General features: G+C 51.0%; 2 protein-coding genes across 3 annotated transcripts; one reads left to right on the top strand and one right to left on the bottom strand.

Moving 5' to 3' along the window:
* The first annotated feature begins 530 nt into the window (after nt 1-530).
* Nucleotides 531-13,530, top strand: ALG1 (ALG1 chitobiosyldiphosphodolichol beta-mannosyltransferase). The gene is made up of 13 exons (XM_055340233.1): nt 531-777; nt 1,870-1,947; nt 2,112-2,215; nt 3,144-3,292; nt 4,919-5,008; nt 5,358-5,468; nt 5,892-6,013; nt 6,205-6,243; nt 6,562-6,621; nt 7,845-7,955; nt 9,355-9,469; nt 10,350-10,425; nt 11,509-13,530. Exons 1-13 carry the CDS (start codon nt 543-545, stop codon nt 11,638-11,640), a joined length of 1,422 nt encoding a protein of 473 aa, XP_055196208.1. The 5' UTR covers nt 531-542; the 3' UTR covers nt 11,641-13,530.
* Nucleotides 12,393-27,883, bottom strand: EEF2KMT (eukaryotic elongation factor 2 lysine methyltransferase). 2 transcript variants are annotated; one of them, XM_055340235.1, is made up of 9 exons: nt 27,775-27,883; nt 26,073-26,133; nt 25,251-25,313; nt 23,279-23,359; nt 21,927-22,028; nt 16,819-16,952; nt 16,441-16,736; nt 14,544-14,693; nt 12,393-12,667 (listed from the first exon to the last, which is right to left on the bottom strand). In XM_055340235.1, exons 2-9 carry the CDS (start codon nt 26,094-26,096, stop codon nt 12,567-12,569), a joined length of 951 nt encoding a protein of 316 aa, XP_055196210.1. In that variant the 5' UTR covers nt 26,097-26,133; nt 27,775-27,883; the 3' UTR covers nt 12,393-12,566. The 2 variants fall into 2 exon arrangements, with proteins under 2 accessions (XP_055196210.1, XP_055196209.1); XM_055340234.1 differs by lacking the exon at nt 26,073-26,133 and having other exon boundaries at nt 27,775-27,881.
* Between the last annotated feature and the right edge of the window lie 34 nt (nt 27,884-27,917).

Here is a 27,917-nt window from a genome sequence, read left to right on the forward strand (position 1 = left end):
CACACCTGGGCAGCCCGGGTAGCTCAGCGGTTTAGCACTTGCCTTCAGCCCAGGGCCTGATCCTGGAGACCTGGGATCGAGTCCCACATCGGGCTCCCTGCATGGAGCCTGCTTCTGTCTCTGCCTCTCTCATGAACGAATAAATAAATTAAACTTAACCAAAAAAAAAAAAAAAAAAAAAAAAGAGTCCACACCTAAGGGACTGGACTGAGCCATGCAGACGCCCCCCAAAGAGCAGTTCTGATTCTATACAAATGGAACCAGCCAGCATGCGCTCCGGCATCTCGCCTCTTTTCTCAACATCATGCTTATGAGATTCATAGAAATGGTTGTTTCACTATAGTTTTGAACCAACACTAATTTTTGACCCCCTCTCCCGGGGGGGGGGGGGGGGTCCTCCCAGGTTCCACGGGAGGCCGCTTAGGGAGGCGCCTGCGCACCTGCCTTCCCTCTCGGCCCTCCTGGGCGGCTGCGTCTGAGGCTGCGCAGTGCGTAGCCCGCCGGCGGGAGGACGCTCACGTGACCGCGGCCGGCGCGCCAAGATGGCGGCCTCCTGCGTGGCGCTGCCGGGGATGGCGGCGTTGCTGCTGCCGCTGCTGCTGCTGCTGCCGCTGCTGCCGCTGCTGCTGGTCTCCTGGAAGCGCTGGCGGGGGGCGCGCGCGAAGAGGCACGTGCTCATCGTGGTGCTGGGCGACGTGGGCCGCAGCCCCCGCATGCAGTACCACGCGCTGTCGTTCGTCCAGAGCGGCTTCGCCGTGACCCTTCTGGGCTTCTGCAGTGAGTGCCCGGGGGCCTCGGGAGGGAGGCCGCGCCCTCCGCGGCTTTGACCGGCGCGGGGGGGCCGCCCCTTTGCTCCCTCCCGCAGCTCTCTGTGAACCGACGCACCAGGCAGCGGCCGACGGAGACAGCCAGGTGCCCGCCCCGCCTCTGCTGGAGGGGTCTCTGGGCGCTGCCAGCGTGAGGGAGCGCCAGCCCCGTGTCGGGGCTGAGCTGAAGTCCGCTGGGCTCCTTGCACAGTCTCACTTGCTCCTCCCAGGGAGTGGAACCCGGGCGTGTGTGACCCCAGGGCCAGGCCGCGTCCTCTCCATTGCACACCCTCAGGGCGGAGGTCTGCAGGCCGGAGAGGTTCCACCTGTGTTGCACGTCCGGCTTTTACTTTCAGGGTGTCTGCTCCTTCATCTTCCTCCGGGATGACGTCTTTAGAGGGTACCCCACGCGTGTATCAGAGGAAAGGGGGGAGTAGCACCGCTCGCCTTTGGCCCCGGTTTGCAGCGTCTGTCAGAGGCTGGCATGGGCTTCCCAGGGGTCTGCCTGTGGCAGGACATTCCCACCGTCCGGGGGGGTCTAGATTATTTGGAATTTGGAGTGCCTGCTATGTAAGTAGATGAAGGTGGTGGGTAAGACTCAGGCCCTTGCTCTGCGGGGAGAATCTGGACACGAAGTGTCCTCGTGCTCTGTTCTGGCTATGGAGGAACAGAGAAAAAAGCCTTATTTTCCAAAACATTCTTCACTATTCAACCTGAGGTGGGGGAATCATCTGACTTTATTTATTTACTTATTTACTTATTTATTTATCATCATCATCTGACTTTAAATTGCCCTCATCAGGGGCAGCCCGGGTGGCTGAGCGGTTTCACACAGTCTTCAGCCCAGGGCCTGATCCTGGAGACCTGGATCGAATCCCACGTCAGGCTCGCTGCATGGAGCCTGCTTCTCTCTCTGCATCTCTCTCTCTCTCTCTCTCTGTGTCTGTGTGTGTCTCTGATGAATAAATAAAATCTTTAAAAATAAAAAATAAATTGCCCTCATCATCATCATCTGACTTTAAATTGCCCTGCCCACCAAATTAAAAGGTGATATTCTTTTCAGACTCCAGACCCTATGAGGAGCTCTTGCAGAACAGCAGAATTCAGATTGTGAGTTTGACAGAACTTCAGAAACTTCCAGGTAGGATGCAGTGAACTTCCAGTATCCAGTCTGTGTGTGTGTGTATGTGTGTGTCTTGGGCAGGTGTGGGAGAATCTGCACATTGCCAAGAATTCTTTTGGGAGTAATAGCTTTTTTTTTTTTTTTTTTTTTTTGGAAGTAATAGCTGTTTTTTTGACTTGTAGTTGGGCCGTACATTTTCCAGTATGGACTCAAAGTTGTATTTCAGTCCGTGCACTTGCTGTGGAAGTTGATATGCAGGGAGCCAGCAGCCTACATCTTTCTCCAGGTAAATATCAGCTTTGTGGTGTTCTATGAAAACCACTGTTAAGTGTCCTTTACTTCCCAGCCTTTTAAAATGTGCAAATTGGATGGGATGCCTGGGTGGCTCGGTGGTTGAGCAGCAGCCTTCAGCTCAGAGCATGATCCCTGGTCCAGGGATCAGTCCAAGGATCGGGTCTCACATTGGACTCCCAGTGGGGAGCTTGCTTCTGCTTCTGCCTGTGTCTCTGAATTTCTCTGTATGTCTCTCATGAATAAGTAAATAAAGTCTTTAAAAAATATGTAAATTGATGAATAAATTGCATATTTGTATGTGCACGTAGATTTATAAAAACATGAGTAGGAGCTTATGGTACGTGTTCAATGTATTTATGGTACTTATTTCTTCTATGTCATAGAGTCTTACACAGTGCTTATTACATATCTATTCTTTTTTTTTTTTTTTTGAAGATTTTATTTATTCATGAGAGACACAGAGAGGCAGAGACACAGGCAGAGGGAGAAACAGGCTCTGTGCAGGAAGCCTGATGCAGGACTCGATCCCAGGACCCTGGGACCACAATCTGAGCCAAAGGCAGACGCTCAATCACTGAGCCACCCAGGTGCCCCTTGTTAGCTGTTTTAGCGTTCACACTCTGATAGGTGAACTGATAATGTGCACATTCTAATAGGTACAAAAATCACCTCTTTAGCCATCTTTTTATCTCCCTGGTTTTTGATGGTCTTGGACTTTTCAGTTTGGTCAACTTTATTTCCTTTATGAATTTTTATACCTTTTTTTGGTGAGGAAGAGGATCTTTTCCCTGCTTATTAATTTCCAAGAGTTTTGTAAAGATAATCAATCCTTTGTTGCTTATGTTGTAACTGTTTTCACTCAGTTTATTGTTGACCATGGTCTGGGTTTCCTTCTCTTCATTCAAGTGTCTCTTTCCCAGAACCCCCCAGGCCTGCCTGCCATTGCTGTCTGCTGGTTTGTGGGCTTCCTCTGTGGGAGCAAGCTCATCATCGACTGGCACAACTATGGGTACACCATCATGGGTCTAGTGCATGGCCCCAGCCACTGTCTTGTCCTCCTGGCCAAGTGGTGAGTGTCTGGGAAGAGGGTGCAGACACCTTCCCTGAACTGGGTAGGAAGAAGGGCAAGTGCAGAGACCTGGTAAGGCTGGTCCCCCATGTGCTCTGTGTGGGTAAGGACAAGGCTGGGGAATTAGGCTGACTCTGGTTACAAAAGTGATAGAAACAGGCCTAAGCCAAGGAAGATGTTTCTTTGTCCCAGAAACTACAGAGTTGAGAGACATGGCTGACTTTGAGCTCAAAAAGGTGTCAAGACCCACTCTTATTTCTCTCTCTGCATTCCCTCCTGGAGGTGTTTCTCATGTGCTGGGGGCTCCCCTGGGCTCTTCCCCACCCTGACAGGCTCAGTGGAGAAAGGAAGCCTCTCTGATTGGCTGATGCTCATCTGTCAGGCTCTGACATCTGACTGAGGTAGGGGGGCTGCAGCACCCTGATGTCTCAGGCTTAAGGGAAATGCTCCATTATCAGGCTTGGGGTCCTAGGTGCACCTGAGCCAGATCCCCAAATAAAACCCAGGGCTGCTGTTGGGGGATGGAGACACAGGCCACAGTCTGCTGCAGCCAGTGAGACAGGGAAAGGGAAGACGGGCCTGCTGGGAGCAGGTTGGATGTGGAACATGAAGAGTCATGTTCTGAGCCTGAGTGGGCAGCGTCTGCCTCCTTTCCCTGATGGGTCATTCACTGAGGGTTGTAATAGCTGTGGCAGCAGCAGCAAGCAATCACTGAGTACTTGCTGCATGCCAGACCAAGCCTTTTATCCCATTCAGTCTACACTGCCCTGGTGAGGATATCCTGTGGTCACTCTCCTTTTACAAGCCAGGAAACTGAGATTAAGTGCCATTTTGCTGCTTGCCACATAGCTAACCAGCATGAGGACCAGAATTCAGTCCCAGGCTGTCCAGCTCTCAGGCCTCTCTGCATCCTGAGTGAGGAACAAGCTGCGGTACACCAGCGGCATTCAACAGCCTTGAGCGCTTCTTCCCCTTCCTGGTTCTCTTTCACTTCTGCACTGGGATCAGGGCTCAAGTCTCCTTTGGGAGCTAATCTATTGCTAACACCTCTCTAACATTTTTTAAACCATCCCTTGATAACCTAAAAGCCTCAGCCCCACGGCCTTTGCAGCAAGACCACAGTGTGACTGAGATTTAATGATGAGACCTTTATTATATTTCTTCCTTTGGTGGCAAGAGAATCTGGATTTTCCCTTCCATAGAGAGAAGGTTTCTAACTGTATTTAAGCTGAAAGGCAGGCAGCCTGGGTGGCTCAGCGGTTTAGCGCTGCCTTCAGTCCAGGGCCTGATCCTGGGGCTCCAGGAATGAGTCCCACGTCAGGCTCCTATGTGGAGCCTGCTTCTCCCTCTGCCTGTGTCTCTGCCTCTCTCTCTCTCTCTCTCTCTCTCTCTCTCTGTCTCTCGTGAATTAAAAAAAACTGAAAGGCAACATGACTTAAAGAAAGCTATGAATGAAATAGCACAGATGGATCTCAGTGCAAACTCTGGGAAGGTGCCTCACCAGCAATCCGACTGGGGAGACCCCAGCTCTGTGCTTTCCTGTATCATAGTTGTCAAGTCGGTGGAGGTGGTGGCAGTAGTGGTGGGTCCCAGGGCTCTGGGCCAAGCGGTGATATGTCTTTTCAGGTATGAGAAACTCTGTGGGCGCCTGTCCCACCTGAACTTGTGTGTGACGAACTCGATGCGGGAAGACCTGGCAGAGAACTGGAGCATCAAGTAGGGGTCTGGGGAGGCGGCGGGTGGGCTAGGGGTGGGTGGGCAGTGTAATGGGTCCCAGCTTCAGCGCCTGCTGTGTCATGTTGGTGAGGCGTCCAGAAATGCCCAGGGGTCTGGGAGGTGGTTGCTGGTTTTGGGAAGCCGAGGGAGGAGGAGGCCAGACAGCCTATGCAGTTTTGTTCTTAGAACCTGTCTCTGTGCTTCCCCGAGTAATTCTAAAGCTTCTTACTTTCTCCTTGTCTGAGAAGTGGATCCTCTGAATGCCCTTATTTTTTGGAATTCCCCTGAATCTTGTATTCCTTAGGCTTTTCTCTGGCTCTCTCTAGACCCCTCGATGATCTCATTGCAGAGCCGTGACCGTCTATGACAAGCCAGCATCTTTCTTTAAAGAAACACCCTTGGATCTGCAACACCAACTGTTTATGAAGCTGGGCTGCACCTACCCTGCATTTAAGGCCCGGTAGGTCTCCTGTCTTGTCTTTATGTGCCTACTCCTGTGTTTGCTGCCTCTCCCCCATCTCCTCAATGCTTTTCAGTCTCTCCCCTAGCTCCTTACTGGGATTGTGGCCTCTCTCATTTTTCTGGCTGCAGACTTGGGAATCCCCTAATCCAGGGGTTGGCAAACTGTGACCACAGGCCTGCCACCTGTTTTGGCAAATAATGTTTTATTGCACTGCAGCACGTTCATCCATTCATGCATTGTCCATGGCTGCTTTTGTACAGCAACAGCAGAGCTGAGTTTTGCAAGAGATTGAATGGTGGTTCTGACATGGCCACATCCTGACCTTTGGGAGCCTGCGGGCCTCACTCTGGAAGGAGATGGGCATCCTGGGGCCTGAGGGCTTGCGCTGAGGCATCTCATGGCCTGTTTCTGTTCCTTCAGCTTAGAACCCCTGGACCTGGCAACAGAGAGGTCGGCCTTCACAGAGCGGGATGCTCAGAGTGGGGTGGTGACGCATCTTCGTGGGCGGCCGGCCCTGTTGATCAGCAGCACCAGCTGGACAGGTCTCAGGACCCTTCTGGGCACTTGGGGCTTGTATGAGCACCTGGCTGAGCCTGTATTACCCTTGCCCCTGCCAGGCCTGCACCCCTGTATTTGAGGATACTGGGGCCTTGATGAAGAAGGGGAGGGTATTGTGTTGGGAGAGGAGGCATCTAGAAACCAGCCCATGACACTTAGGTCTCTTTTCTTACAGAGGATGAAGACTTCTCCATCTTGCTGGCAGCATTAGAAAGTAGGTGTGTGGGTGTGATCAGGAGCTGGGCTTGTCAGGGGCTATTGAGCTGTGCAGTGCTCACCTTGCCTTGCGTGGTGTCCTCTGCAGCATGTTCTTGCCCCTAGGGCCACTGAGTGGGTCAACCTAAGGACATGGGTGGTGGAGATGGTGGCTCTGAGTCCCCATTTGGGTCACTGAGTGACCAGGTCCTAGATCTGAAATGCTACCTCTGGGAGTGATCTTGTCGTTGGGAGAGGCTCCCCCTACCATCCTGTCCTCCAACCCCCACTCACCTGATTAGATAATCCTGGTTATCATTTTATTTTTTAAACACAGAGTTTGAACAGCTGATCCTAGATGGAGAGAGCCTTCCTTCTCTGATCTGTGTGATAACAGGTATCGCCAGGGACCTTCCAAATTCCCATATTAAATGGTAAATGATAAAAGGCATCTGCCTTTATTGTGTGTCTTACCTATGCCAGGCATGTGATGTTAGTTGTCTTGTCAATCCTGACCACAGCTCTCTGATGTAGGGTTTTCTACACTAGCTCGACAGAGGAAACGGAAGCTCAGAGGGGCCTGACGGCAGAGTGTGGCTTCTAGTTGAATCTTGGATAGCATAGCCTCAGAGATACTGAGCTTGGGATCCCTGGGTGGCGCAGCGGTTTGGCGCCTGCCTTTGGCCCAGGGCGCGATCCTGGAGACCCGGGATCGAATCCCACGTCGGGCTCCCGGTGCATGGAGCCTGCTTCTCTCTCTGCCTGTGTCTCTGCCTCTCTCTCTCTCTGTGTGACTATCAGAAATAAATAAAAATTAAAAAAAAAAAAAAGAGAGATACTGAGCTTTACTTCTGCATTGGTTTCCAGGCATCTGGTTGTTTTTATTTTTATATTTATTTACTTTTTAAAAAGATTTTATTTATTCATCAGAGACAGAGAGACAGAGAGAGAGAGGGGCAGAGACAGGCAGAGGGAGAAGCAGGCTCCATGCAGGGGGCCTGATGTGGGACCTGATTCTGGGACTCTAGGATCACGCCTTGGGCTGAAGGCAGGCGCTCAACCGTTGAGCCACCCAGGGATCCTCCCCAGCCCCACTTTTTTTTTTTTTTTAAATCAAAGAGTCTACTTTAAACCAAAGTGTTCAACATAACATTGCTTCCAGAGTAGCCCAGTGGGGAGAGAGAGAAGCAGAGAGCTGTGGTTAGAGCAGAGTCCAGGGCTAGGTACCCCACCTTGCATACTCCCCCCTCCTGGCCCTGGAGCTCCCAGGGGCAGCTAAAAGCCTACTGTACACACCGTGCCACCTGGGGGCATCAGGCAAGACACAGGCCAGTCTGGGTGAGAAGTTGTATCCAGTTGGCACTCTGGTGCCTGGCCAGAGTTTATTCTGATCACCTTCCCAGCCTGAGGTTTGCTGGATGCAGGTTGCTTGAGAGGAAGGGCCATGGCCTCAGTGGTCAGGGTGCATTACCTTGAGGGGTCTGCAAGGGGCCAGAGGGGGACCTGATCACAGCTACAGAGTATGGGCCTTCTGCTCATAACCATGCAGGGGTTCTGAGGTCTGAGGCCTTGGGGTGGAGCCAGGGGGCCCAGTGCAGTGACTCAGATTTTCTCTGCAAGGCAAAGGGCCTCTGAAGGAGTATTACTGCAGCCTCATCAGCCAGAAGCGTTTCCAGCACATCCAGGTCTGTACTCCGTGGCTGGAGGCCGAGGACTACCCCCTGCTTCTAGGTAAGGGCATCTGACAGGAGACCTGCAGGGAGATGGCTGGGGTTTAAAAGGGAATATCCTAGGGCAGGACAGGGAGAGTTTTTCTGAAAAAGGCTCAGATAATAAATGTTTTATCTGCTTCTATTGCATATTCTTTGATTTTACAATCCTTGAAAAATTAAAGGCCATTCTTAGCTTAAGGACCATACACACACAGGCCTCAGGCTGTATTGGGCCCTCCTCAGGCTACATGGGGCCAGGAGATGCCACCTGCCAGGAACTGCCCGAGGAGCTCTTGGCTGCTTCCTGGTGTGCTGGCTCCTCCTGCCTGTGGGGCCCCAGACGTCTTCCCCAGGGTTCTGTCCTCTCAGCTTCGAGCCTTCCATTCAGTCCTGCTCTTCCATCCGAGCAGAAGGGCTGGACCTGGGCTTGGGTTTGGGTTCCCCGTTCCCTAGATCTGGGAGGGCAGTGGCTTGGGAGGTGTGGAAATCATGCGTTAGCCAGCATTGACTCCCCCAGGCCCCTCACTGGCTTCCTGTGTCTTCCTTTCTCCCGGAGGGGCACGCTGGCCTAGTGCTGACATATCTCTAAGGCCTCAGCAGCAGCAAGCCAGTGAGCAGTCACGAGGGGAAAGCCTTTAGTTGGCAGGAGTTTCCAGCTAGTATCTAGTGACGCAGAGTTGTTTGTTTGGCTTTATTTTCACAGTGACAGCTGGTTTTCTGTTGGGTCTGCTATGGGTTTTTTCCCCCTAATTATTGTGGTAAAACACATGCAGTAAGATTTTGCTATTTTAACTATTTTTCCATTTTTAAGTATATGTCCAACTCAGTAGTATTAATTACACGCACAGTGTTGTACAGTCATCACCCCTATTTCCAAAACATTTTCATCACCCCAAGCAGAAACTCTGAACCCATGAAGCCATAATTGCTACAAGTTCTTTTTTGTCCCTAAAGATATTATTTATTTATTCATGAGAGATAGAGATGCAGAGACACAGGCACAGGGAGGAGCAGGCTCCATGGAGGGAGCCTGATGTGGGACTCGATTCCCGGTCTCCAGGATCACGCCCTGGGCCGAAGGCAGGTGCCAAACTGCTGAGCCACCCAGCTGTTCCTACAAGTTTTTTTAAGATGCGTTATGGTTAAGTAGACAAAGGGAGGCTGTTTGAATAAAACTATCCATGATAGGCAGGTGGTTTCCAAACAAGGTGGAGTGGCAGTTGGGCAGCACTGCTGTGTACGTCGCCTTCATCAGGTTGCTTGGCCACTTCCAGCCAGTTGTATGTAGGGTTGGGGGGCATTATTATCTGCTTTCTGTCCTTCTCCCCTGAGGTGTCGCTCCACAGTCCTTTTAGGATTTATGTTCAAGGGGTGCATGGCCTGCACTCTTACTGCGCCCTCTTGCCCCCACTGCGCAGGGTCTGCAGACCTGGGTGTGTGCCTACACAAGTCCTCTAGCGGCCTGGACCTACCCATGAAGGTGGTGGATATGTTCGGGTGCTGTCTGCCTGTGTGCGCTGTGAACTTCCGATGGTAGGTGATGATGGTAGGAGCAGAAACCGAATCTTCCCCGAGTTAGGTTCTCAAATCAGCTGTGGGGGTAGGGGTGGGAGGTGGGCAGCGAGGTCAGAATTGCTCAAGGAGCCCTCCTCCCGGAAAATCCTACATTGCCAGGTGGGCCTTGGGAGTAGGGCTCTTGGGGTTTCTATGGGTGAGCTTCCAATTAGAGCTGATGCTGAAGAAAAAAAATACGTGTTAAATATTCTACTCAGGAGCCTGTGCTCACGGACGGAGTGGTGGCTGGAATTGTCCACACGGTTGACATGGTTTTATTTCTCTCTCTGTCCCTTTTATCTGGGCTCATATAGTTGAATTAGTATCAGTTAAATGAGTGTAATTCTCTGTTTCCACTCTTCCTGGCAAAGATGGGTGTTTGGAGAGGGGGGTGTTAGGATAGGTTCTAGAAACAGTAGCCCCACCACTGGCTCAGTAGCCAGCCTCTGAATGGAAAATACAGGGTGTTAGACCCTGAGCTCTGGGCACGTGGGATTCACTCCCTGGTGACCTGGAAAAGTCACCCGTAATGTGTCAGGTCTACCTCCAGTGGGGTTGCCTTCTCCCTTGTTTCTCTGCCGTGCAACTGAGCACGTTCTCCCGGAAGAGAGTGCGTAGCAGGGAAGGTCAGAGTGTGTGCTTACTGTGCCTCCTTCACGGAATCAGTTTGGATCTTTAATGTGTATCTGCCCCTCCAGGCCTTTTTTCTATTCAGATGGCAAATCTCAGAACAGACTCACTGAGAGCAGACGGACTGTTCCTGACCCCAGGCTTACGCTGTGGGAGGGGTGGAGTGGTAGTACAGCTGGTACCACAGGGCTTTTCAAGGCAGCTCTCAGGTCTGTGGTTCTCTCTGCAGCTTGCACGAGCTTGTGAAACACGAGGAAAACGGCCTGGTCTTTGAGGATGCTGAGGAGCTGGCAGGGCAGCTGCAGGTAGTCACGTCTGCCCCACGCCAGGGCACCGAGCTATGCCCCCTGATTCTTCGCTCCTGCAGCCAGGCAGGCCTGTGCTGGGTCTGGGTGGAAGCCGAGATGGGCAGTGGTGGTCTTGGGCTGGGTCTCTGTGGGCTCGGTGCAGGGAGGGGGCCCCCCAGCCATGCTCTGACTGCACTCTGGGTTTGTGGACCTTACACCACACAGATGATGCTAGAGCTGGGGGATCATGTGCTGTCTAGGGAGCGACTGGTTCTTTGGGACAGTGAGCGAAGGGAGCTTCCTGAACCAGCCTTTCGGGGCTGTGGGCCGGCGTCTTATACTTACTACAAAAGGGACACATCATCAGTCTTGGCAACTGAGACCAGGGACAGACAGCAAACTTTCTGGAAAGGCCCAGATAGAAAATGTTTTAGGCTTTGCCATAGTCTCTGTCAGAAGTACTCCACTGTGCTGTAACGTGAAAGCAGCCACAGTTTGAATGAAGGGATGTGACTGTGGTCCAATAAAACTGTACTTGCAAAGACAGGTGGGGGCCAAATTTGGCCCACGGGCCTAGCTTCCAAACACCTGATGAAGTTTAGCAAAGCTGGAAAGAACACAGACTGCCTCGTTCCAGTATGTGGGCTGGACAGTGGTGGGCAGCAGCTGAGGTGGGAGTTCTTGGTAGAGGGAGCAGCGCGGCAGAGGCCGGGGGCACGGTGTGTGGATGGCCCCACTGTCAAGGAGGAGCAGAGTAGGGGATGGAGCATGGCTGGGGCGAGAGGCCTGTCCCAGCCCCGTGAGGAAGGGGCTTGCTGGGTCCAGGATATTAGGGTAGAGCTGTGTTTGACGACACTTAATAACCACACTTGCTGTGGAAGCTGGGCCAGAGTGGGAGGCCTGCTGGGGGTCCAGGACACTGGTAGTGGTTCTGGAAGTGCAGTGACAGAGGGTTTGAGGGTTTTAGTAGGATCACTGGCCGGCTGCCTGTGTTTGGAATGGGACAGGAGTCTCGGCTGCTAGGAAGGAGGGACAGCTCTCGACCTGGGAGGGGGTGGGAAGCAGTGATGAGGTAAGTTCTGGTCTTCGTTCTTATCCTAGATGCTTTTCTCAAAGTTTCCTGATCCTGCTGGCAAACTAAACCAGTTCCGGAAGAACCTCCGGGAGTCAGAGCAGCTTCGATGGGATGAGAGCTGGAAGCAGACGGTGCTGCCTTTGGTTATGGACACATGACCCCTTGGGCCAAAAACAGAGCTGAGTGTGGCCCGGTTCCTCTTAGCCCTGGGGAAACGCTTTAGAGCAGCACCTCCCAGTGGACAGCAGCTGGGAGGATGGCTGTGGAATGACATTTTTTAATGACCTGGAGTTTGTGGCCAGGAAACTGGTTCAGCCTGGTTTCCTCCCTAGGAGGCCCTGAAATATGAGACTCTTCTCATCTGAGTATTTCTTCCTACTACATTTCCTGTTGTTTGTGTGTAGTATTTTCTTTTTTTTTTTTTTAAGATTATATTTATTTATTCATGAGATACATAGAGAGAGAGAGGCAGAGACATGGGCAGAGGGAAAAGCAGGCTCATGCAGGGAGCCCGACGTGAGACTTGATCCTAGGTCTCCAGGATCATGCCCTGGGCTGAAGGTGGCGCTAAACTGCTGAGCCCCCCCCCCCCCCCCCCGCCCCTGCTCTATGTAGTATTTTCATCTCTTTGACCTGCTTTTGTTTTATGGTGTCTGCCTTTCCCAGTGTCTGCCCCATTGTGTCCTAATGTTTTAATTCCTGCCTTGAGGACAGTCACTGCAGCCTGCTGGGTTGTAACAGCAGTAAGACGTGCCACGAGTACAACGGGCTTGGCTTCAACAGGGATGTGGGTACAGGCTCAGGGGTGGGGAAACATACTTGATATGTTTTTATTGGCACAAATGAAATGCTTATTTCAAAATTTTCATTTTTGATTTATATAAGAACCAGAACTAGTGACAGAAAGGGGTATCTACTTGAATAGTTTATATTTTATTAGAACACAGTTTGCAGTTCCTGATTCTGAATTTAACATTCTTCAAGCATTCAGGTCCAGTGAAAATTTTATCAGCTTTCCCACATAAAAATTCTTTACAGGATGGTGATTAAATTTTCATGTTAATCTTTAAAAACATTTGTAAACCTACAGCATTAGTTTCAAAATTGCCATGTCTGAGTGTTCTTCATAGGGAAACAGCTTCTGGTCGTGATGAGGCACTGCTTCCCAGGGGATCCCAGCCTGGCCTGGAAATAATAACATATGTGTCACAGGATGGTGGGGTTTGGGGACACACCACCCTATATAGCGTGGGCTGCAGGACAGACGTAGGCGTATATACAAACCACAGACTTCTAGGCCCCATCTGGATACCTAGAATCAGCCTTCAGGGATGGGCCCAAGAACGGAGTTTTTAAATGGCCCACAGCAGCCAGCTTTGCTGCCCCTGCCTTCGGGGTCATGCCTGTCTCCGGAAGGTCGCAGACCTGTCTGGGTTTCCTGACCACTTAGTCTAGTGCCTTTTGGCAAAGGCTGGACATGCATCAGAAGGGCTTACATCCTCTTCATAAGCACAGATGTCTGAAGAGCCCTTGGCAAGGATCATTTTGTCATCCGTTTTTTGGGAATGAAAACAATTAATTAGAAAAATCAAATATTAGACCTAAAAGTATAGAAGTGTTGGAGTGCCTGGCTGCCTCAATTGGTGGAATATGCAACTCTTGATCTTGGGCTCATGAGTTCAAGTCCTACATTGGACCTAGAGCTTACTTAAAAAAAAATTACATGTGTGTATGTGTGTCTATGATCCTGCCACCAAGTATAACAACTGTTAATTGGTGTATATTTTTTCAGATTCTCCCCCTATGCAAATTAACATGAAGATGATTAGTTTTAAAAATACAAATGGGCTTGGGGTGCCTGAGTGTGGCTCAGTTGGCTAAGCGTCCATCTCTTGATTTCAGCTCAGGTCGTGTTTCCAGGTTGTGAGTGTGAGCCCCAGGTTGGGCTCCCCACTGGGCATGGAGCCTACTTAAGATTCTCTCTCTGGAAAAAGAAAAAAAGATTCTTCCTCTTTCCCTCTCAAAAAAATACAAATGGACTTTATATATATGGTGTTTGGTACTTTGCTTTCCCCACTGAAACCAAATCACAGATACCTTTCACATAGTATCTGAAGGAGGAATTCATTCTTTTTCAAAGCTACGTCTGTGAGACATGGGCACATGTGGGCGTCTGCCAGCAGAGGTGGCTGTCAGTGGGGCTCTGCTTGGGGGGATGGGTTGGGGTAAACATGGTCCACTGCCCCCAGGTTGCACGTGGAAAGCCCTGCCTGGGCCTGGCACGTGGTGGAGATTGCAGGGCAGTGGCCGGTGGTTGTGGGGTAGGAGAGCGGAGGGTGGGAGTCAGCTGCCTGGCTCCACTCAGGCTTAGGAAGTCACTTAGCCCCCCTGCACCCCAAGGTTTCCAAGGGTGAGACTGGAGGATGACAGCACACCCCTCCCTGGTGCTTGAGGGGCTGACATGGCTGCAGCAGTGCCCGTTCAGGGCGTAAAAGGCAGAGGCCCCCCTCCTTCAGAGTCCGCCCTGCTCTTCATTTACTGGGTGCTTAATATAGTGATAGCAGCTACCATGTTCCCGAGTGCTCCCTGCATGCTGGTCCCTGTGTCACCTCCCAGTGGATGTTTCCACTATAAAGATGAAGACGGGGAGAGGAGTGGGGGCACGGCTTTACCAGAGGAGGTGGTGGGATCTGCTCCAGAGTCTGCACCCCACCACTGTAGCCAGAACTCATCTACCCTGACACCCACTGGCATCCACCATCCTCCCCATTCTACAGACCAGGAAGCAGGCCTGAAGGCCTTGAAACTTGCTCTAAACACACAGTAGGACTGCTGCATGAACTGCCTCTTCGCCTTCAGAGCACAGCTTCTCAGCCCTGTTTCTCTACTGACCACCCCGGGGGGGGGGGTCCATACCCAGCATGCCATGTGTTCTGGGGCTTTTTGGTTTGTTTCCAGGGCCCCATTCCTTTACTTTGCTGATTTCTGTGTCACTGGAGTCCTGTGTGGGGCCCAGGTGGCTTCTCAGAGACAGCAGCCCCTCCCAGGGCCCAGGGCTCACCCAGCTCGCTAGTGAACAGCTGGCAGGTCTGCGGGTTGCGGACAGTGAAGGCAATGTAGGCATCCGGAGCCTGCTGGCCCTTCAGGCAAGCAGAGAGCCTCTGCAGGACTCTGACCAGGGAGAGGACGGTTTCTGGGCAATACAGCACATCTGCAATGAAAACCTCAGGTTACTGAAAGGGGCTCACTGTAGGATTCAGGATCCAAGAAAGAGGGGGGGCCTGGTTGTGCTGACCTCAGCAGCAGGCCTGGGGCCTAGAAACAGCAGTTTTACTAGATTCATGCTATTGGACCCAAAGAAGATGACATAGTTAAAAAGGGAAACAGGAGAGAAAAAAAAAAAGCGGCTGAAAGATCCTGCAACAAATGGAAAATATCCAGGATCCACTGGTGTTCCTCCAAAAAAAAAAAAAAAAAAAAAAAAAGATTAATTCTGGAGTGCCTGAGTGGCTCTGTCAGTTAAGTGTCTTCCTTGAGTTTGGGTCATGATCCATGATCCTGGGGTCTGGGATCAAGTCCTAGTCAGGCTCCCTGCTCAGCAGGGAGCCTGCTTCTCTCTCTGCCCTTGCCTCTGTCTTCTCTTTTGTTTACTCTTTCTCAAATAAATAAAATCTTTAAAATAAATCAATTCTTTGCCTATGGTCTATTTAGAAGATGCTTAACAAAGGGGCGTCTGGGTGGCTCAGTTGGTTAAGTGTCTGCCTTTGGCTTGGGTCTTGATTCCAGCGTCCTGGTATCCCAAGTCGGGCTCCCTGCTCAGCAGGGAGTCTGCTGCTTTCTCTCCCTGCTCTTAGCGCTCTCACCTGTGCTCTCTCTTCAAATAAATAAATAAAATCTTAAAAACAAAAGAAGACACTTAAGCAAACCCCAACCCTCTCACACTTCTTGTTTCCAGCAGCCTGCTGCTTGGTTCGCTGCATGGAGGTGGGGCAAACTCGCTCCCTGTGGGCATGCTGACGTGGGATGGTGCCGCTCAGGCTCTGTGTCCTGGCCACTGTAGGCCTGTGGGTCTCGGTTGCCGTCCAGGACCGGAGGCACAGCACGGTCAGCCAGATAGGGGACTGTGTGTGCTTCATGGGGGACAAGGGGCCTGTTGGTTGTACACCCCTTGCCTCCAGGACCCTGTCCTTATACCTGAAGTGGTTGTCCCCTCCCTGTGGGGCTCATTTCTGAAAGATATGGGGGCAAGGACCAAGGACAGAGATGGGCAGGGAGAGCCCTTGGGTCAGATGTGCAGACCTGTGGTGACAACAGAGCTGTGTGCAGACACAGGAGCAAGTGCTCCAGGGGTTGGGGCATGCAGAGCTCATTCCGACTCGACACTACCATAGTCTGACCCTAGGCCTGGCCCAGGGCTGGGTGTCTGTGACACGCATAGGAATCAGACATGGTCCTGGGAGAACCACGCTATCCCTCGCAGCCCTGAAAATACAGGCCTGCCATGGCCATTTCTGCCCCACATCTGAGGTCTGGGTGGTGGTGGAGGTGGTGGAGGGAGCTGGCGTTCAGCTCCCTTGCTTCATGGGGTTGCTCTGGGCATTTCACTCAGGTTCTAGAGAGGGACATAAAAATCCCTCTACTCAGCTGCAGCCTGGCTAATAGGTCAGACTGGTTTGGTGCCTGGGGCCTGTTCTCTCCATTTCAGGCTTTGCAGAGAAAAGTTGGGTTCATTTATCTGACGGAACCATTTTAACAAGAGTACAAGTGGCCACTGTGTCAAATGGGAGGGCTGTGGCTTTAGGGCATCTGAGAGGCATGCCCTGTGGTTTGATGTCACCCTGGAGGCCCACAATGGCCCTTCTAGAAGTCTCATCACTCCTTTGCCCTGGCAGCGTGCACATTCCCAGAGCTGAGAGCTGGGTGGAGCTGTTCTAGTTGCCCCGGGTGGGGGGCAGTACCTGCTGCTATGATTACATCTGGCTGGAAGGCAGCGAGCTGAGGGGCTGTCACGACATCCCAGTCCAGCTGGGCCACTGTCACCTTGGGGCTCTCTGAGTCGTAGGTGTTGTGTCCTGGGTGCTGTGCAGGGGCAGTGGCATCTGGCTCCAATGAGAGGCCATTGAGAAGGACGTTTCCTCGGAGTTGCTCAAGGACACAGCTGTGATAGTCACTGAAGACGTAGGTGCTGGGGCAGCATGTCTTGCAAATGGCCAGGCCCGTGAGGCCAGCTCCACTGCCGAGCTCTAAGACAGTCCTGGGTGGGAGAAGGGGGCCTGTGCTTGAGACCGTGCTGGGGAAACCCCGCCTCCCTGCCCTGGAGCGCACCCCGAGGTCACCTGTGAGCAAACGCGGCCGGGTTCTGTATGGCCCATTCTGCAAGGTACAGCGCGGCGTCCCACGTGACCAGGCCAGTGGTGCCGTGGGAAATGATGGCTGTGCTCTCAGAGAGCGTGACCGAGTCTCCAGAAGGCTGAGCGGAGACACACAGAGAGAATAAATTCAGCTACCAGGAGACAAGAAGCTGATTTTAAAAAGAAATCACAACAGGTGGATGGATGGCTAGAGAAGACTATGGAACATCCGGCCACAGAGTACTACACAGCCTCGGACAGGAACAGGTTATCACTGTGCACGCACGCCAGCCCAGGTGGGTCTCGAGGGTGTTAACGCTACATGAAGAAAGCCACACATTGTGGGATTCCATCAACTAACCTCAAAATGATGGAACCGAGGAGAGGGAGAACAGAGTAGGGGCTGCCAGGTGGGGATGGCGGGGGCCGGGGATAGGCAAGGCCTGAGGGAGGTTTTTGGGTGACAGAGTAGGTCAGAATCATGATTGTGGTGGTACCGACAAGGACCCGCTCATGTGACAAATGAGGTACACCTACACAGGCATGGTGTCTACGCCAGTGTCCTGGTTGTGATGCTGAGCGAGTTAGGTCCCACATTTCCAGTGGGGGAATCTGGACAGAGGGCACCTTTCTATACTGTTCTTGCAATTTCTGTGAGTCTATAATTACTAACAACAAGAAAAAGGCATCATGAGCTATATGTGAAAAATCTCAGTGTGTGGGGCCTTCCTCAATTCAACCCGTCATTTGGGGCTTGGCCCTTGAACTTTCCCGTCACCCTCATAGCAGGTGGTTTGCTGGCAAGTGGTTCATGGAACATGCAGTCCTGAAATGTGTTCTTCAAAGCGGGACTTCTGAGTGTGGCACCTCCAATATGCACTCGGGTGGTTTCCTGCTATCTCTGAGTTTACAAAACTCTTATTGGAGACTCAGGTCTCTGGAGTACTGAGCAGTCATTTGTTCATTCATTCATCCACACATTTTTCCTGAGCCATCTCCTAGGGTGCTGGGGATTCAGATGTGACAAGACCAAGTCATTCCCTGTTCTTAGGGAACTTACATGCCAACAGGGGATAAAACCATAGTAAATGAAGTAACTTCTCAGTTTTTCAGTGCTATGAAGAAAATAAAAAGGACTACATGATAATAGAGACTGGGAGTCTATTTCAGCTAGTTTGGTCAGAGACAGCCTCTTTGAGGAGGTGTCAGGTGACCTGGGATGTGAGTATAAAGAAGTGAGGCATGTGAGATTTTAGGAGAGCATTCCAGGCAGAGCAGGTGCAAAGGCCCTGAGGCAGCATTTCAGTTGGTGAGTTCAAGGAAGGCAAAGAATGCCAGAGGTCTGGAGCATAGGGAAGGCAGGAGGAACGAGACGAGAGAGGGAGGCTGGGGCAGGGCATGCAGGGCCTGGCAGGCCACATGAAACAATAGTATGGGTCTGAGTATGAAGGGAAGCCACTGACAGGTTCTGGGTGGTTGAGTGACCTGCTCTGATTTATCTCTTAAATGAAGGGGAGCCCTCTGGGGGTTCTGGGAGTATAGTTTTGAATCTTCCTGAATCCCCACATACAAATAGAGTAGCGAGATATGGACAACGTTCAGCAAAACTAGGTGAACCCAAAATATTAACAAGTGGGGGCAAATCACCAATAAACTCAAGACTTGTGTGTTCCACGCATCTGTGCAGTGGGGTGCGCTACAAGTCTGAGGACAGAACCCCAGCAGCCAAGTGTTCACTGGCAATGCAGGTGCCAGGTGTGAACCACGGCCCATGGAGGAAAGAACTTGCTGCTCCAGTCGTCTGGGGTGTGAGCGACCCAGGGTGAGGCCTAATGGCAACCAGAAACACTCAGAAATGTGTGACGAGAACATGAAAACATTTCAGATGTCGAGATACATGAGGAGAACATGAGAATGAAAACAAAACATAAAAACCAGATAAGCCCATTAGAGAAATGAGGTAAAAGAGAAATTTAAAAAAATTTTTTTGGAAGATTTTATTTATTTATTCATGAGAGATACAGAGAGAGAGAGAGAGAAATTGAGACATGGGCAGAGAGAGAAGCAGGCTCCATGCAGGGAGCCCAATGTGGGACTCGATCCTGGGATCTCAGGATCATGCCCTGAGCTGAAGGCAGACGCTCAACCACTGAGCCACACAGGCATCCTAGGAGTGAAACTTTAAACATCAAAAAGAAATTAAGAAAGAGATTGTTAGGGATTGATTTTTTTTTAAAGATTTTATTTATTTATTCATGAGAGACACAGAGAGAGAGGGGCAGAGACACAGGCAGAGGGAGAAGCAGGCTCTATGCAGGGAGCCCAATGTGGGACTCCATCCCAGGACTCCAGGATCACGTCCTGAGCCGAAGGCAGATGCTTTAACCGCTGAGCCACCCAGGCACTGATTTTTTTTTTTTTTTAAGATTTTATTTATTCACGAAAGACACACAGAGAGAGACAGAGACATAGGCAGAGGGAGAAGCAGGCTCCCCACTGAGCAGGGAGCCTGATGTGGGGCTCGATCCCAGGACCCTATGATCATAACCTGAGCTGAAGGCAGACACTCAACTGAGTGAGCCACCTAGGTACCCCTTGAATTACAATTTTTAGTATTTGTTCTTTGCTTTCATTTTCCGTGAAAGTACCTAAAAATGGGTGTCTTAAACAACAGTAATTTATCATCTCACGGCTTAGGAGGCCAGAAGTCCAAAATCGAGGTATTGGCAGGGCTGGTTCCTTCTGAGGGCTATGAGAAAAGGATGTGCTCCCAGCCTCTCTCCTCAGCTTGCCGACGGCTGTCTTCTTGCATCTTCATATCATCCTCCCTCTGTGCCTGTCTGTGTCCTAATCTCTTCTTACAAGGGCACCAGTCCTATTGGGTTAGGGCCCACCTAATGACCTCATCTTAATTTGATTCTCTCTGTAAAGACCCTACCTTCAAATAAGGTCCCAGTCCTGAGGTTCTGGGGGTTAGGACTTCAACATGTGAGTTTAGCGGGAGGGCACAATTCAGCCCCTAATAGGGGCACCTGGGTGGCTCTGTCTGACTTCAGCTCAGGTCATGATCACAGGGTCCTGGGATCGAGCCCCACATCAGGCTCCCTGCTCAGTGGGGAGTCTGCTTCTCCCTCTTCCTCTCCCCCTGCTCATGCTTTCTCTCTCTCTCTCAAATAAATAACAAATAAATAAATCTTTTAAAAAAAAGTAATTCAAGAAAACATTCCTGAAAAAAACAAAACGATTTGAAATAAACATTGAAGGAGTACACAGTGCATCCGAGATCACTGACCAAGAACAATCAATCTTGAGATACATTCTACTTAAAATTCTGGACTTTAAAAAGTCCTCTGGGGATCCCTGGGTGGTGCAGCGGTTTGGCGCCTGCCTTTGGCCCAGGGCGCGATCCTGGAGACCCCGGATCGAATCCCATATCGGGCTCCCAGCGCATGGAGCCTGCTTCTCCCTCTGCCTGTGTCTCTGCCTCTCTCTCTCTCTCTGTGACTATCATAAGTAAATAAAAATTAAAAAAAAAAAAAGTCCTCTGGCCATTTAAGAGTAAAGGGCATAGGGCACAAATAGGAAAGGATAATAGGTTATTACCAGGCTTTCCCACAGCAACACTCCATGCTTAGGAAGATGGAGGAATATATTCAAGAAATTCAAGGAGAGAGAAAGGCGTGCATTTTGAGCTTCTATAAGGACACAATTTGCAGCAATGGATTGTATCCCTTCTGGGTATGGTGGAAAACCAACTCACCGTGTTGACAAAGAATCAAGTCTGTATCCTGCCTTTCCTCTATGGGCTCTATCAGTGGGTAACCAAACAGTGGATAAAGGGGGGCATCTCATAAAATCTCTCTAGTCAATGAATGGAAACAAAGCAATAGAATTAGAATACCACCCTTTTGTGTCTTCCAATGGATAAAGAATGTAAGCTTTGAGCATCTGTAACTGCTCCCATAACAGAGATGATATGCCTCCTAGAGCCTCGTGTTGTATTTTTGCCAAAGGAATCAGGCAGATGCGAGTCTGATTGGGCTCCCAAATCCAGCCCCTCAATTAGTGGGGAACAGAGGATGGAAGACCCAGCTGAATAGCACCATGCACAGGTAACCAAGTCCAGCCTGTGGAAAGCTCTCCTGGCCTGTTCAACAAAGGCACTGCCAGGGAAGAAATAGCTGGAGGGGACCTTACACGAGACCTAAACGCTGGAGTCCCGAGGTACATGGGGCAGGAGAAAACCACAGAGTGACTACTCCAAAGGCCCTGGTGGTTACTTCTGTGAGGATGGAGGGCTTGCAGGCTGGCTGCCAAAGTTCTGCCCCTGACTGGAGAAGTGGTTACCACGGTGGCCACCTTGCAACAATTCAGTAAGCTGTGCACATTTATTTTGTGTGGTTTCCTGTATCTGTGTTTTATTTTATAATGAAAGGTAAAAAAAACAAAAACAAAACACAAAAAACAGGGACGCCTGGGTGGCTCAGTGGTTGAGTGTTTGCCTTCTGCTCAGGTCATGATCCTGGGGTCCTGGGATTGAGTCCTGCATCGGGCTCCCCATGGGAAGTCTGCTTCTCCCTTTGCCTGTGTCTCTGCCTCTTTCTCTGTGTCTCTCATGAATAAATAAATAAAATCTTAAAAAAAAGAAAAAAAAAGGTAGAAAACAAACAAAACCCAAGATCCCTCTAACTGTTGTATGCAGAATGGGTTTCAGAAGCTAGAAGACCCAGAAGCTGTGGGCCCAGAAGCTAGAAGATCAGTCCAAGGGCTGAGGCATTTTTCAGGCCAGTGAGGATGGTGGCCACGGGCAGCACAGAGAGACTGCTGTCCTGTAACAACCATCCATCAAGTATTTACTGAGGATTGAGTACCTGCTATGCGATTATGTGCATGACCTGACTTAACCCCCAACCACCCCATAAAATAGGCACTGTTATGTGTTGAAATGCTTGGTTTACAAGGAGAAACCAAGTCTCAGGGTGATTAACTGACCTCCTCTAATACCTCAGAACTGACAGGTCAGGAGTCTGAGTTTCAGCTCTGTGTGCAGGGGTGGATGTCTGGATTATGTGGGGAGGGTGCTCGTCTCCTACCAGCAGATAGCTCCGGTGGCACTGGGTGGGCTCCTTGGCCATCAGGACCTCTGCCAATGCTTCGTACAGTTCATCCAAAGGCTCCGTGTGGACAGCCTCGTGCTGGGGGTGGGCAGAGCAAGAACTTCAGCCAAGAGGTTTAAGTTGACCCTCAAGAATCAAACAAAGGTTCCATGTGTTTGCTTTTACTCTTACTTGTAAAAATGGCTGGAGGGTTTTTACCAAATTTGGATGGGAGATTTGGTATGGATTGACTTAATATAAGCCACCTTGCATATAAAAAATTCATTTGGTAGTGGAGCTGGACAGTATCTCGGGCATAGAGAGGGTGAGGGTGAGGTGTACTCTAGGGCAGCAGAAACAGGATTGCATGAGCTGCCGTGTGACGGTGACAGAGAGCTCTGCCCTTTAATCATGACATTGTGGATGGATCAAGCTACTAGTGCTTTTAAGTGAGCTCAGGAAAAAGCCACAGGGATGGGCACTCTACATGTTGTGGTTGGCTTCATCAATGGGCAAACCTCTGTCATGCATCTTAGAGGGTCAGCAGCGGGGGGCCATGCTTCTCCTGGTGGTTTTGGGGGGGGCGGTACATGCAGGCCCTGAGTAGATGCACATGTTGGTGAGAACCAGGTGGGGAGAAACCAGGATTGTTTCACGTGCTAAGCCTGGGTGAGACATGGCCCATGCATTCAGTGGCCGAACACAGCAGGTCTGATGCTGACCACTAAGGATTCACCTCTGTGGTCCAGTTTAATGTGAAACGCAGCGAGCTTGGGCTCATTCTTAAAATACATGCTGTATCTGATGGGATGAGCTCTAGGTGTTGTGCTATATGTTGGCAAATTGAATTTAAATAAAATATTAAAAAAAAAAAAAAAACAAAACAAGCTGTGTCAGTCAGGAAAAGAGCCCACATCGGTAGCTCATTAAGGAGAAGATAAAGGGAACTGGTTATGAAGATACTGCGAGCCCTAAAACCTCCAATAGAGGGCAGTGTGGCAATCCAGAGATTGGTAGAAGCAGGAACCAGTCAAGACCCTGCAGGCTGGCTGGCTTGGGGGGTGGGGGGCTGGGACCATGGAGGAAATGCAGCTGCCGCTGGAGACCTCTTGAAGCACAGAGATGCCCTGGCCTCTCTTCCTGCTGCTCCCCATCGCCTCTGACTGGTCGAACCCCGATGGGAACAGTTACACAGGGAGACCCCTGACATATGGGGCTCTGCAGAGCAGGCAAAGGGCATGGGACAAATCCGAGCTCCAACAGGCAAAGCTAGGCAGAGTCTACTTCGGGAGAGCCAGCCAAGTCCCAGGTGCTCTGTGGCTGCCAGACGGACAGTGCCCATTACTGACCTTTCTGATGAGCTCCGAGAGAAAGCACCGGGCATATTTCACTGACGGCGGATGCTTCACACACAGAGGATGCTTCACGGTCTGTGGCAAAAGACACAATGTGGGCTGCTGGAGAGATGTCGCCATAAGTCTCTCATAAGCCTCAAGTAAATACAGGGCAACTCCATTACTTGATCCCTCAGAAAAGATGTGTACAGACACAAGCATTCTGGGTTCAGGCGACCCTCAGGCATCTGAAACAGTAAGTCTTAAGATACAACTTCTTTTCTAAAGAAATTTCTCCATGACAGTGGCACAGGCCAACAGAACATTCTGGGCAGAACATGGAGCACGTGGACCCAGGCTAACACTCTGCTACAGACTCAATGTTTGTGTCTCCCCAGTTCGTATGTTGAAGCTTAACCCCCAATGTGACAGTTGGAAGGCAGGGCCTTTGGGAATGATTAGATCGTGAAGGTGAAGCTTCCATGAACGTGATCAGTGCCTTTCTAAGAAACCCCAGAGAGCTCCCTTGGTCCTTCACGGAGGACACAGCTGTCTATGAACCAAGAAGTGGGTTTCCCACCAGACATCAAATCTTGGGGCACCCTCATCTTGGTCTTCCCAGCCTCTAGAACTGTGGAAAATAAATTGCTGTTGTTTATAAGTCACCCAGTCAATGGCATTTTGTTCTAGCTGCTGGAATGGGTCACCTCTTCCCAGGGTAGGCAATGTGAACTAGTTTTCAGTGGGGACAGTTGTGGGATTGTCCGGCTCCTTGGAAAAGGTGAGAGCCCAAACAGTGGGCACTTGCTCTCCTGGAGCTCACATGCCAGGATGAGGCCGAGTACTATGATGGTGGGACAGGGGGAAAGTGGGGGCTCTGCCTCGGGTGTGGTGGAGGGAAAGGGGGCTCTCGGGGGGGGGGCACTTCAGCTGATGTCTAGAGAAGCAAAGAACGTGGGGGGGCAGGTTCTAGGCAGAGAGGATAGTTTGTGCAGGCTCTGAGGCAGGCATGGCCTGGCATTTTGGGAAGGAGGGCAGGGGAACAGAGGCAATGAGAGTAGGGGCCAGGTCACGTGGAGGGACAGGATTTTATCCAAGGGCAACAAAATACCTGCACAACCCTTCAGGGGCTTTCTAGTTGGCTGGTGTTAGGTTTTAGCCTCAGAGTGGGCTGCCCCACAAGGACCTCAGAATCTCTGAGCTCATAGTCCTGAATGACTGGATTGCCCTGCAAGCCTCTCCTAGCCATGGCTGCATCTTCTCCACCTGGGGATCAGACCATCTTGGTTTACCCTTGACAAAGGAATTCCTAATCTAGGCTTCTTGGACAGGCTTGGTGGTTGGGGGGGTGCCTATAACCCCTTGAATTTGTACACAAAATGTATTCTTCTGGTCCTCTTTTTTCTTGGTGAGGGACAGGGGGAACCAGAGAGCCCATAACTTTGGGTTTTCAGAAGGGTTCATGATCCTTAAGAGAATTCATAGCCAGGATGCAGTGTGATCTCCACTTGATTCGCATGGCCAGGGTCAGGGTGGGGCAAGGCCAGGCAGAGTGGTGGTCTCACCTCTACCCTTGCCCAGATGTACCTTAGAATTCAAACCCTACCTCAGAAAGGCAGGACGTATCTACATTTAGAAGAGAAACGAGTGGGCAAGACTTGTCTCCTTATTTTTTCCTTAAATGTAAATGTAAAGAAGAAAGCCTTTGAGCAGCTACCAAATGCTAGATGTTTCCATAGCTGTCATCTTGGTTTTCATTGTGGATGGTTTCAAAAACATCTCCCAGATTCCCTCCTCGCATGCAGATTTTGTATATTCTAATGTCTTCATCTAAGAAAAACAACAGAACCAGAGCTGTCTGAGGTGCTGCCACCCAAACGCAGTGTCTTTCTTTTTAAAGGCTACAAGTGCGCCCACTGCATTTCTGTCATGTCCTCATGGGCAAGTCAGGAAGCTGGTGATGCGACCCAGTGATTCTAATTCTTACCTTCTGCAAAATAATCAACAGCAGCTCAGGACCTGATGAGTCTCTTAATTTCTCTTCTAGGCTCTATTTAGAGAGAGAGAGTGGAGGGGAGAGAGAGAAATCTCAAGGGCATTTTCACAGGAACATTAAACATGCAATAGGACATGTTAGCAAAGTGCTAAGTGATCTCTCCCCAGGGACAGGGGGCCAATTTGAAGTGGAAGCCACAGGCAGACTGAAAGCCTGAACTTGAGAAGTTCTGGGTTACACCTGAGTGAGCCAAAGAAAGAATGTCAGAAGACAGACTCTTGGTTTGCATTAGCTCTGACTGCTTGGGCTTGCCTGGGTCACAGACCAGCTCCGTGGCTGAAATGGTCAACCAGGAATTGCAGGAGAAGCCACGACATTGACATCTGATGGGCTCACCTTAGATTTGACATCTGAGTTATAATGGACAGACAGGCCAGGCCAGGTTATGCTGTCCTGACAGGGAACTCCAGCCGAGCAGCGAGGTCAGCCTCTAGAAGTAGGCAGTCTGGTCCTGGCTGGTGTGTGACATCAGGCAAATCACTTCATTTCTTCAGAGTGACTAATGCTCTAAAAGGCCTGTAAGCCCTGGCCCTTGCCCCTGTCTCTGACCTTATCTGCCACCACCCCTGGCCTCTCTGCCATTCCTCAACTGTAGCAGTTTATTCTGTCAGGGCCTTCCTGTCCAGGTTCTACCTCAAATGTCACCTCTTGGGGAAGGCCTTCCTGATTCCCCTACTTTGATGATACATTTCCCTGTTTTACTGGCTTTACAGCTACTGTCATCTCCTGGTGTTTTCTTGCTTATTCATTTACCTGTTTATTCTCTGGCCCTTCCATCCAAGCAGGACCTCATCTGTAATGTGTGCTGCTGATTCTTGGTGCCCAGGTCATGGAAGGCATTCAGAAAATATTTGGTGATGGAATAAAAATATTAGCTAACACTTACATTCACTTGTGACGAGCTAGGCACTGCCTCAGGTGCTTCATACTCCTGTAATCCTGACACCAGCCCTATCATTATATCCCCACTTAATAAGAAACCTGAGGTATAGGAGAGATGCAGTCACTTGCCCAAGGTCACACAGCTTGTGTGGGGTTTGGCTAGGATCCCAAACAGGCAGGCTGGTTCCCAGGCCTGAGCTCCCCACTGCTGCACTCTGCTTCTTTACTAATCAAGCAATCTTTCCTGTCAAATGTGAATAGTAGTAACAGTATCCACTGGCATGGCTGTTGTGGACCAGTCTAAGTAAGCATTTATCATGGGCCTGGTACAGAGTAAGCAGTCATTTTCATGTGAATAATTATAGTCAATATCGAATTGGGACCCATAGATGCTGTTACGAAGGTTTACATTTTGGGTTAAAAAATGATCATATTCCTTTCTGACTGTAAAGACCTCTCAGAATGCTAAATGGGTTAGGTCAATGAGACACAAATGACTAACCACCACCCCTTAAGATGGAGCAGACTTAGGGGAGGAATATGTGCCCAATCTGAGTCATCCCAGTGAGCTCACCGTACATGAATTATGAAAGAGGCAGCATCGTGAGAGCCCCTGCATTGGCAGAAGGAAGCGGCTGCCACAGTCATTTGCCCGTGCAAGGGCAGGTCCCTGGGGCAGGGGAAGTGAGACTTCTTCCATCTCTTCTCTGGCCTGTTTTGTACCTCCCTGTCTCTTCCATCACAGGCATAAGAGCCTCAAAGTGCCCCTGCAAGGATTCTGTCCAATGCTTGATGGTACAGATGAGAACGCCGAGGCCTGGCGGGGGAGGAGGGCTGTGGTGTCTGTGACTTGGTCACTGCCCTCCTTGCAACGCGGTCCCCCTGGGGTCCTGAGGATGTTGACTGTTTAAATCGGCAGCAGCAGCCAGGGGCACCTGGGTGGCTCAGGGATTGAGCAGCTTCCTTGGGCTCAGGTCATGATCCTGGGGGGGTCCTGGGATGCTGGGGTCCTGAGATCGAGTCCCACATCGGGCTCCCTGCACGGAGCCTGCTTCTCCCTCTGCCTGTGTCTCTGCCCCTCTCTGTGTTATCTCTCATGAATAAATAAATAAAATCTTAAAAAAAAAAAAAAAAAAAAGAAGGGCAGCAGCAACTGTTACCCAATGGCCAGAACGACAATAGGCTAAATAAACAACAACAAAAAAGTAATGAAACTGATCACGATTTGTCCCGGGCTCTAACCCCCGAGTGACACAGGGAGGTGGGAGGTCACCCCTGCATTCCTGGAATTCGTGGACTCAGTCTGCAAAGGCAGCCAAGGGCGGTTAGGGCCCCGGGAGCAGGGAGCGGAAGGCCGAGTGCTGGCTGGACAACCCCCCCCCCGCCCGGCCCCCAGCGCGCACCGGTGTGCCTCCGCCGCTCACCGCCAGCCCGCGACCCCCTCCCCCTCCGGACGCGCGGCCCCGAGCACGCGAGGGAGCCGAGAACACCACGCGGCGGGGGGAAGGGGGCGGGCGCCCGGAGCCCCCTCCCCCATCGCCCCCCCGCCCCCGTCGCCTGTCCCACCTCCCACCTGCCAGGGGAAAGAGCGCAGCGTGCGCGCCGCCAGGTAGCGGCGCTCGAAACTCTGCAGCAAGCCCGCGGCCTCGGCGCTCTCCTCCGGCGCCATGGCAGGGCGAGGCGGGGCGGGGCGGGGCGGGGCGGGGCGGGGCCGCG

Source organism: Nyctereutes procyonoides, unplaced genomic scaffold (genome assembly GCF_905146905.1).
Source record: "Nyctereutes procyonoides isolate TBG_1078 unplaced genomic scaffold, NYPRO_anot_genome, whole genome shotgun sequence".
NCBI classification, from domain to species: Eukaryota; Metazoa; Chordata; class Mammalia; order Carnivora; family Canidae; genus Nyctereutes; species Nyctereutes procyonoides.

Excerpts from the sequence above, each read along its gene's own strand:
- ALG1 (XM_055340233.1), top strand. The coding sequence starts at position 543 with ATGGCGGCCTCCTGCGTGGCGCTGCCGGGGATGGCGGCGTTGCTGCTG. Across the intron at positions 6,014-6,204 it reads CAGCAGCACCAGCTGGACAG|AGGATGAAGACTTCTCCATC; the intron begins GTCTCAGGACCC and ends CTTTTCTTACAG. Across the intron at positions 6,244-6,561 it reads CTTGCTGGCAGCATTAGAAA|AGTTTGAACAGCTGATCCTA; the intron begins GTAGGTGTGTGG and ends TTTTAAACACAG.
- EEF2KMT (XM_055340234.1), bottom strand. The coding sequence starts at position 27,870 with ATGGCGCCGGAGGAGAGCGCCGAGGCCGCGGGCTTGCTGCAGAGTTTC. Across the intron at positions 25,314-27,774 it reads TGCGCTCTTTCCCCTGGCAG|AGCCTAGAAGAGAAATTAAG; the intron begins GTGGGAGGTGGG and ends CTCTCTAAATAG. Across the intron at positions 23,360-25,250 it reads TGTTGATTATTTTGCAGAAG|ACCGTGAAGCATCCTCTGTG; the intron begins GTAAGAATTAGA and ends CTTTTGCCACAG.